The 11000-nt window shown below is 33.3% G+C and overlaps 1 protein-coding gene across 1 annotated transcript; it reads right to left on the bottom strand.

The window, feature by feature from the left end:
• Positions 1–269: 269 nt before the first annotated feature.
• Positions 270–3517, bottom strand: LOC122279658 (fe(2+) transport protein 1-like). The gene is made up of 3 exons (XM_043090413.1): positions 2824–3517; positions 943–1092; positions 270–838 (listed from the first exon to the last, which is right to left on the bottom strand). The coding sequence occupies exons 1-3, from the start codon at positions 3457–3459 to the stop codon at positions 533–535; spliced, it is 1092 nt and encodes a 363-aa protein (XP_042946347.1). The 5' UTR covers positions 3460–3517; the 3' UTR covers positions 270–532.
• Between the last annotated feature and the right edge of the window lie 7483 nt (positions 3518–11000).

The raw sequence follows: 11000 nt of genomic DNA, 5'->3' as shown, positions 1-11000 counted from the left end.
AAGGTGAGTTTTAACTTTTATATTTCCTGTCTTTTGGGGGCAATATTTATAACATCAAAGAGACAATAAAATTACAAAAATTTTATATGTAATTATTTTTGCATATTTTTTATGTATTTTATTAATATGATTAGTTACGTATTAAAAAAATTAATATAGTTAATTATATCAATAAAATATGTAAAAAAATATATAAAAATAACTGTAAATAACATTATTCATAAAATTAAAAAAAACAAAAATAGAAAAAAGAGTTTGGGATAGATCTGTGTATGAAGATGGGCTTGTGTCTAGTTGGGCTTGGGTCACCCAAGCCTGCAGTGGGTTTTATAGAACGCAAATAAGCCTGGATGGGAAGAAGGTATTAAATGACTGACCCAGCACTTTTGAACAGAAATTAAACAATCCTATACATCCGTCATGACACATGATGATGATCAACTTAACGACCGTGGCGGCCTACAAACAAGACATCATATGGTTTATACTACAAAGTCCAAAGCAGTTAACTTTTCAGTTTATTACATTATCATCAAGCCCATTTTGACATAACAGACATGCCCCCAGCACCCAAAAGAACGGCCACATAAGACTTAATCTGGAGCTTGATGTCAGCCTGCATCCTTGGACCCATAAAATCCGCAGCAAGAAGATCGACCAAAGCCATGTAGATCAAGAGGCCAGCCGATGATGCATTCAGGAGCCCCACCGTGATCAAAGCGTTGGGGCTATTCTCTTTGTACGTCTTCGACAGCCCCATCCCCAAGGCAATTCCGAATGGAGTTGTTACAGAGAAGAAGAACACCATTAAAGCCTTTTTCAACAACTTGTACTCTGCCTGTTTCACAAAACAAACACGTGTTAATTAAACAAGCAGTGATTTTGGATGTAAAAAGTAAGTGGGAGCATGCATGCATGCATGAAATTCATGTTGTTATTGACCTGGAGAATGCAGCCCCCAAGACCCATCCCTTCAAACATTTGATGGAAGCAAAGGGCAGCCACGAGACCTTTTATTGAGCAGGTGTTGTTTGAGGCACCCAGTGATAGCCCTATCACTACTGAATGAACAACTATTCCCAATTCTAGTACCTGCAGGCCAGTATGTAGTGGTGGTCAGAGTTTAAAAACACAACAGTACTATAATCAAATCGGAGAAGCAATTGTAGGATCAATTAGTCTCAAGCCCTAAACTTTTTTTCATATACGAGAAATGATTTATACGAATCACAAATGAGTAATGTTACATGAGTGCACAAATACCATACAATTATTTTACAAAAGAGTATAGTATATTTTTAAAAAATTAATTTCTTTTCATCATGAAGGTCCCATATTTATTTACTTTTTTTTTTTAAATAATTACACGACGCCTACACACTCACGATTGCAAATATCATTTATCATTTGGCTTATACCTAGCATTATTCTTCCATATATATATGTACATGTTTGAATATAGGCGTGTGTGAACAAAAGAATAATATTACCACGATCTAAACTTTTCTTTTCCCTCCCTTTCATCGATCAAAATCTTATCATAACTATTTGGCTTGTACCTAGTATTACTTTTCCAAATATACATATAATATACATGTTTGAATATAGGCGTGTGTGAACAAAAGAATTATATTACCATGATCTAAACATTTTTTTTTTCCTCCATTTCTTCAAAATCTTATCATAACTAGTGGAAAGTTTGCAAAATGTGTAGAAAATAGCTAAATTTATTAAATTAAAAGAGAAATGCTCTACACATAACTTATAAGGATGGTGCCTTGAAACATTATGCAATAAATAAATTCATTATAAGAGTGTCAATACTAGCGTTTTGATATCTATATATACTTTTGATTAGAAAACTTGATCTAATTTTGCTTGAATGAAGATAATAGATATAGACAAAAAAGCATGTGTTAGATCAAAAATTGAAAGAGTACTACTGATTTAAAATTAGTAATTAATTAATCAAATATATTATCTTTTACCTTTCATGTTTGACTCACTGATATATATTAATGTTTAAAAAAGCACATGTTATGAGAAGTGGATGATCGTTGTGTGACTTGATCATGACTAATTGTTATCTAATAATATAATATAGTAATAATACAAATCTAAGAAATCTATGGGGTCTCGTTTGGATTCAGAAATCATCTTATCTCATTTCATTATTATAATTTTTCAAAATTTTCAAATAAAATATAATAATAATTCAAGTTTTTCAAATTTCAAAATAATAATAATATTAAAAAATAATATTCTAACAATATTTTATTTAATTTTTAACTTTTATTTAAAACTATATTATCTTATTTCACTATTCAAACAAATCATAAAAGTTATCATGACTAATTAAATTTTTTAAAAAAACTAATTAGCTAGCTGCTTGCTTAGGGTAGTGCTGATCATCCTTTTGTTTTTGTTCTTTTCGAAAAAAAACAAAAAATCAACGTGACATGGCATGATCTTACTGGGTCTCCAACACGTATAATACGCCAAAACCAAGCCATGAAGGTAGATTATTGACAATACTGGACATGACAGTAACAACAAATTAGAAAATAAAATTGCAATCGTATTTTATATTCAATCGGAAGTACTCCATATATATGTCGTGACGATGATAAAGGACAAGTCTATTTTTTGGGACGTACGGAACGTACGTTTACATAAAGTTATTAATATACAAATATGCGAATCGATCTGAAATATAAATAAATATATATAGACACACCCACACACACACAAATATTTATTGCACATCAATATCAAATTAAGCAGCTTGAACAAGTCCATGGATTTGAAGCCGAAAACTCATACCATGGCAACAACACGATAACGTAAAAGTTGAGAGTTATCTCCACTTTCAGCCTTCGGTACTCCTCCATGATGAAGGTGGTGATCAGGATGGACATGATCATGCTGGCCGGAGTTCACAGCAGCCTGCATCTCTCGGTCTCCCTCGACGGAAATTCTGCTATCCGGGATGACTCCGGCATTACATTTCTTGGTATAAAGACTGGTGGCGAGAGAATCCACCATGAGAGTCGCTATTGCAGACAACATAGCCAGAAAGCCTGAAAAAGGGAACTTGTGCCATGGGTTTTCTTTCAAACAATTAGACCCTAACATATCGAAAGAATCAGGCAAAACGTGCATGAACCCGGTAGCAAGTATGATGCCCGCAGCAAAGGACTTGACGATCAAAAACAGATTTCGATCGGGCTGTAAGGCTGGGATTGAACGTGTAAAAAGGGGTAAGCAGACGCCAATCATGCTGGTAACAAGGATGGAGACAATAGCTATGATCTTGAGGGGCAAGGATTTTGCCTTGTCATGGCAAGAGCCGGACTGTGTCTTGCATTCGTCGGAGGCTGAAAGAGCATGGGGTGTGATGGTAGAAAGGAGGATGAAGCAGACGAAGATGAGCTTGAGATCGATTGAAGTACTCGCCATTTGGCTCTCTGCCCTTGGTTACTGCAGGATTGGGTCTTAGGTTTGGCGTAGAATTCCGTGCAGCTTGATGTACCTTCATATAGAGATAGGTAGATGATGTCACTTATGCTAATTTTAAAAAATAAAAAGTTATATACACGAGATTATTATCCTACTTACATCCTATTAAGTAAGATATGATATATTTATCACCATTAAATCATCATTTATTATATGACATATTTACTACCATTGAATGATAATTTATTGCATACTTTTTTATTATCAAATAGTAATAAATGTGTCAAATCATATATAATAAGATACAAGTAAGATGGTAGTGTGGTATATAGTATTACTATTAAAAAATAGTAGCATTATCGCTTTGGTATCCTTGGCTTAATTCCTTAAGAAAAAAATCTATTTATCATATAGTTTTTTTATTATCTTTTCATCATCCACTCTAATGATCATTTAATACTGCATTATCATCTAATATTTTTTTTTAATCCATCATCATCTAATGTCACATCATAAAAATGATGAGTAGCATTACCCATTTCTTAATTCCTCTAACTTTTGAAACATTCAACACTAAAATCTAAACTAATGGGATCCATCTATTGTCATCATAATCATCATCATCATATATTAAACAAAGAAAGAAATAATACGATCTTAATTAGTATTATATACATTAGAGATAAAATTAAATTATTGATCATCAAGACTTTAAGATCATAATGAGAAATGATGAATTTAATCATTCGCATAATATATATGTGAATGCTCTCGTTTAAATATTATCTAACAAATTATTTAATAAATATTATTAATGATCATCGTCTTAGTGATCATCATTTTTTTATATGTTATCAAAATGAAATCAAGTTAATAACATTTAACCAACAAATAAGAAATTTAAGAAGCTGAGAATTCCTGTTAGTTAAGATATATAGTAACTTCATATTCAGTACAACTCTTAGTGTAAAAAAAAATACACGCCTAGAGCAAATTTCGTCTTCCAGGTCAACAGGATCCGTCATAATTCAGGCTACTAAGTCGTCAATATCCTACAAAGGTGGAACGAAAGAAGGATAATAAAAAATCTAATTAAAAAAAGAAGAGGAAATGAAAAGGAAAAAGAGAATAAGAAATAGAAGTACCCTAGAGAGGAAATTCCTTCGCTGGTTGGCCATGCTGCTGATGGCTTCATTTTGAGCAGGGGCAGAGGAGGAGGAAGCACCTCCTAGATCCTCCCCATCGCCCCTCGCCTTTAGACCATAGCAACAACCGAAAGGAGAAAGCCTTTGGAGACGCCGCCTCTAAGCCTACACCAATCCTAGGGGCATTACCAAGATATCCCGTAGGGTTAGCAGCGTCATCGTAGGCAAGTTTCGCATCCCCCAGGTTGATGTCCTCACTCACAAGACCACACAGACGAATACCCTCATCTAGGAAAGATGACTCAAAGTCATCTCCAAAGAAGGAGGAAAAAGGAGAGAGAATGGAAACCTAATCACCACCAACACCCAAGACAAGTGGAGGAGTCTCTCCCCTAAAGATAGTAATCAGGAAAGAGTGGGGAGTGGAACTTCTTCTCTCACTCTCTTCTTCAACGTTTTCTATAACAAGGACCTCGATACCCTCCTCTCCGCCCCAAGCGGCGATACTCACAACCTAGAGGCGCTTGTCAACAAGACTCAATGAAAAGGCAGTGTCAACTTCAACATTGACCTCAACGCTTTCCTCGACAAAGTCTTCAAATGTGGAGAATTCAAAGGTGGGTCTAGAAGCCGAATCAAGATTTTGATAAAGGAGATAAAAAACAAAGGCGGTCGCCAAGTCAGAAAAAGTTTGGCCCATCAAGCCCTCAATGTCATCAAGGCCTGGAGAAGACACATGCACTGTCAAATGTTTGGGGTAGAAAGCGAAGTACCTTGAGGTTGACTGGCAACAAGGGAGGCGCCAACTCTTATGCCCAGAGCCCTCTCTTTATGCCTTAGGAGAGTGTGTATTTGTATTACTAGGACGAGAGTGTTTCCATGAAACCTTTGAAGTAGACTCAAAGGAAGGTTTTAGTGAGGGAGATGGTGGCACAACCTTTGTTAGGAAGAGATGCCCCTTGACCTTTGAACTGTTAGGTACTACCAAAAAATGATCAATATTGGCAGGTGTCAAAAAAGGCTTGGTCCAAATGGCGTCCTCATGGTCAGCCGCCCAAGCATGGACCATATCGATACGAGATTGCTCCCATTCGAACAAAGGTTCCAAGGTTACCGCCAAGCCTTTGTCATCTGGAACCTTATTCCAAGAGGCTCTAATTGAGAACTCCTGTCGCATAGCCTCCGAATTGGAAAATTTCCAACCCATGCCAGAAACCAAAAGGAGTTTTCTCATTCATTATTTGGCATGATTTGAATAGTGACCCTCAGAATGAGCCAGTCATTGATTTTTTATATGAAAATTGAGAATATTGCTCAAAGAGCTCCACAAAGAGTAAAATGCCAAGAACTTTAGGGCAATTAAATCTAGGTATTCTTCCTTATCAGGTTCTAAAACCATTTGAAACACCATGCAAGCCACACATGGTAATGAAGCTGTGCAGGGGCTTACCAAAGAACATCAAGAACGTCGCATATAGGGCAACAAGAAGGAAATCGCAAATCATGGGTTAGGGCACAGACAGGAAGGGAAACTTTTTTGGTGAACCCTTCTTCGTCGATGCAACTACAGCAAGGGAGTTCTAGAAGTATTGAATCTTGGATCCCGTACGTGTTGCTCAAATTTGTCAAGTCCCTAGCCATGAAAGAGGAACACCACCCATAACCTTCAAAAGTGGGGACATCTTTAACAGAGAAAGACTTTAGGAAAGTAGAGCCTTTAGGATGTGTTTCATTGGGCCATGAGAGAGGGAAAAAGCATAAAGAAATGAGATAGTCGCAGAAAGAGCAGGAAACCAAGATATTGGAGTTCAAGAAAGTAAGGATACAAGGAAGAAATCGGGGAGAAAATGAAAAATGAGAAGGAGCAGTGAATTGAAGGGGTAGGGGATAACGTTAGATCTCATCATTACCTAACTAAATGACGTGATTGAAAGAGAATGTGGCGACGGTTACTGGGTAATGTAGGCACATCCCTCGAAGTTTGACATGCTTGCCTCTTGGTAGGTCCAAAACCCCCAATGACGTAACCTAAAGTTCCAAATGTACTTAGTAAAATAAATCAATATATGTACAGTCCTGCATGGAAAAATTCTCCTTGCTTACATGCGAGAGGAATTAGCAGAGTAGCTAAAGGGATTAATATTAGTCTGGCCCAAATCAAAGCCCTAGGCGCATCACCCTTAAGATAACTACTCACATAAGCTGTGTAGTTTAATATAAGCCTAGCTGCCCTGCTTAATAGGACGTGGCGATTAGATAATTCCAATACATTAGAGATAAACCTCCTAATAGCTAAGCATTATATAAAATTAATATGTTTATGACACTCATCTAATGGGTCTTAACGCCTATATATAAGGGCGACAGGTAACTATTAAATCATCTGATTATACATTCTTAAACTATTATGCATTACTTATTACTGACTTAAGTATCAGAGTTGTCACATTCTTAAATTATTATCTCTCACTTGTTACTAACTTAAGTATCAGAATTATCACAGGTACACAATACCACATACATAACGACTTACAGATTAAGAATCACAATCGTTGGTGGGACACATCCTTTACAGGTGATATATATTGATGACATAAAATGTTTGTCCACGATTATATCCAAAACTATTGTCAACAAGAGACAACAATATGGATATATTTTAGTGCAATTAATTTATGTTGTAGTCAACTACAACTATTGACATCGATTAGAGAGAGTGGAGTTCAACTAAAATCACTGGAGTGATCACCGTGCGTAGTATGGGGAAAAAATTCATAGGGAGTCGGTGGAATCTTAAGAAAATAATAATAATAAAAAATTTCAAGTTGTTTCTTAAGTCGTATTCCACAAAAAAATTTTAAGAAGGATACTTTAGACTTTGTTTGGCAAGTGACAAGTAATAGTCTCAAATTATTTTATTATTATTTATAAATAATTTATTATTATTTATAAATTATTTATTATTTTTAATTTATTAATATTTATTATTTTTTTATTATTATTTACAAATCATCCTAATTCATCACAATATCTAAAGGTAGTGTCAGAGTTATTGGGATAACTACTCGCCTATATTATATGTACATCTTCAACCACTAGTTAGCTAGTTTCAGATTAACTAGTTTAGGGTTTTTTTTTTTTATTTATGACTACAATATTTTATCATAATCAACCTCTACCACATAAGCTGGGACCAGACACCAATATTATTAAACTAAGAAAGAAAAACACATCCTATTTATGAGATATAGTTTTGTTGCGTATAAATAAAATTACGTATTAATTTATATATTAATATTAATTTTTTTATATTTAAAATTTAAATTAATATTATTTTTAATAAAATTTACCTTTTAACTAATCATATTAAATTAATACATATATTAATATATAATTATACTTACTACTAAATTTTCCCTTACGGTATATGTCCCTTTTATTCGGGAGGGAGCCACGGCTGGGCTTCCTAGTAAACAAAAAAAAAAAAAATTAGAGTTGGTGGTAATCTTTAAAAAAATATATCTGTAAAATAAAAAATATCAAGTTGTTTTCTTAATTCATTATTTTTATGTTCTACAGAAAATCTCGCCTCCGAATAATATTCTTTGGATTCAATTTCTAACTATTTTTTTGGATTTATTTAACCATATATGGATATACCTTATGCACATGTGTTGTATTTTTATTTTTATTTTTATTTTTTGAAAATAAAATGGGTCTATACATATAAAATTATGAGAGCTCTTAAATTTATACAGAGATGTTACAATAATAAATTTATAAAATGATATGATTTGATATAGTACATCATATTTTTTTAAACAGTACTAAAAATTTTACATTAATTCCTAACAATGAGAGAAAGTATATATGATCCAAAGCTATAAAGTAATTAGAAATAAGACGCCTGTAATTTTTATAATTAAGAGAGATGATTAAATGGTAATCTTAAAATTATATATTTTCTTTAAAATGTGCGGGATTTATGAAATTATAAATATAATTTTTTTTCATGTGCAAATGTAATAAGAAAAATTCTAAACATAAGTCCATACACCACACACCATTTATTTTTTAAAATTTTTTTATAATTTTTTTATTTTTTTATTTTATCAAATGTTTGATATATGAATAATGAATAGAAAAATTAAATTAGTTTAAAAAAAATAAATCTAAAAAAAATTAAAACAATTTTAAAAAATAAAAAATATAAGATGTGTGGTGTATAGAGCTTATGAGTAACCATGCTCATGTAATAAATCGTGCCTTAATTTGATTAATTAGAAAAAACAGAATATAATACCGTAAAATCACAAATTAATTAAGTTATCAAATCTGTCAAAAAAACGTCACACAAATGTGAATGCCTCAAATCCGTACGACTTGGGAAAACTGAATTATTCTTTCAAATTAGAATATCATTGATCAACAAACCCATGCCACTGTGACACCTTCTAATTCAGCCCTTGAATTCCAAATAAACTATACGGCCATCTGCCGCAGAGCCATGAATTTTGCCGTTCGATCAAATTGCTTGTTATTCGTGTGTGTGTGTGTTAAACGCAATTTAATGTATTTTTTTTTTTTTTTTTGTTTGAAAGAGACTTCTCATTGATAAAAAAAGATCAATTATAGAATTTGTCTAACAAGACATTACCTAAGATAATTTCAGGACCCTCCTTAATCATTACAATTTCACTCTAATAACAGAGACTTAACTTAGCTAGTTGATATGCCATATAATTTTCAGATCTTGTAACCCATGATTACTTCCAATCTGACCTCCTTTAAAGCATTTCCTGCATGTCATCCACAATTTGTTCAAACTAAAGCCAATTTTCACCCTTATTATTTACTGCCTTTATAAGCACCTGTGCATCACCTTCAAATATAATATTAATGAAATTAAGTTCTTTACATAGTTCCATATCTCTACATAAAGCAAAAAATTCAGCTAAGACTAGTTTTGAATGGAAAGGCTTGTTAACAAAAACTAATGCAAATATCTTCCATTCATTATCACGCACAATCACCCCAATGCTCATTTTCCTTGCACCTTCATCGACTACTACGTCCCAATTGGCCTTAATAAATCTCTCAATTGGTCTTTTCCATCTTTAAGCAACATGCATTTTGGATCCCCTTGGTTACCCCCTGCCTTTTCTCCTGTGCATCATGAAATACCTTCAATAGCTCATCAATGCCTTGGATTATCTTCCTAGGATCTACCATTTTGCCTTGGAATAGAAAACTATTTCTTCTTAGCCAGATCTTTCGCAAAGCGACAGTTACCCATTTTAGCTCAACTTTTGTCAAACACTCACTAAATCTCTTCCATGCCTCCATGAAATCAGTTTCATTCACATTCCATTTCTAAACTGGGCTGGTATTGTCCACCCATATGTTATTGGCTACAATACACTTCCATAACACATGAGTGACTATTTCTTCATTTTTCTTACAAATCATACACAAAAGGGTCATTAAGAACATATTTCTTATAAAGATTCTTCCTAGTTGGCAGCACATCTTGACATGCTTTCCACAAAAAGTGATTCACTGTCCCTGGAATCTGCAAGCTCCACAGCCTCTTCCAATATTTCTCCAAACCACTTGCCACTGAGGATTCACCCTTCTTCATTTTCTACTGTTGTAGTATAGTATGATACCCACTTGCCAGAGTATAATACCCATCACTCATACACCTCTAGTAACATTTATCAGGACCTCCAAGAAAACTCATGAGTAAATAAATATTTTAATTTTTTGAATCATTTAAAGAGAGATTTCGAACTCTAGACCTCTAGTTTAGAAGTTAGTATCATGACAATCGGACCACTTACCTTTGGTAAGAAAAATGAATACATAATCCTACGAGTTTGTTCCCTTAAATTGATCATTTGGATATTTTATTTTTTTAACGAATTAAAGAAATAATTATTAGTGAAATATTCAAAGATATTTATAAAATATTTTAAAAAAATCTAAATTTGAAAGGAGAGCTAAGCATCCTATTAATAATTAATCTCTTGCATGCGTGCCATTTTAGAAATTAGTGCCATAAATTTTTATTATACTAAAAGGGAAATTATTTTTATTCCCGGCCTTTCCTTTCACTTTTAGTTTAATAAAAATAAAAATAAAAACAAGTTAAAACAACCCCATAAATTAACATTTCCTCTCCTTGGAAGGGAATCAAGTTACTTTTGTACTCAAAGTTAAAAACCTAAATTACCCCCACCCATCAAAGTCAGGACCTAGCTAGCTAGATTTTGATCCCTTGTCAAACTGTTTTCTTAATATATATTTTTTACGACAATAATATTAATTTTAAGTTGAAATATTTCGCTCTTTTCACGTCGTCAAGCCAATCTTTTGTTAACACATGGCAAACAT

Source organism: Carya illinoinensis, chromosome 10 (assembly GCF_018687715.1).
Source record: "Carya illinoinensis cultivar Pawnee chromosome 10, C.illinoinensisPawnee_v1, whole genome shotgun sequence".
Taxonomy (NCBI): domain Eukaryota; kingdom Viridiplantae; phylum Streptophyta; class Magnoliopsida; order Fagales; family Juglandaceae; genus Carya; species Carya illinoinensis.
Note: the sequence above shows the minus strand (reverse complement) of the source record. Positions and strands in the feature narration are given on the sequence as shown.

Coding starts and splice junctions, on each gene's coding strand:
- LOC122279658 (XM_043090413.1), bottom strand. CDS start 3,459: ATGGCGAGTACTTCAATCGATCTCAAGCTCATCTTCGTCTGCTTCATC. Junction 1,093..2,823: donor GTTATCGTGTTGTTGCCATG/GTATGAGTTTTC, acceptor ACTGGCCTGCAG/GTACTAGAATTGGGAATAGT. Junction 839..942: donor TTGGGGGCTGCATTCTCCAG/GTCAATAACAAC, acceptor TTTGTGAAACAG/GCAGAGTACAAGTTGTTGAA.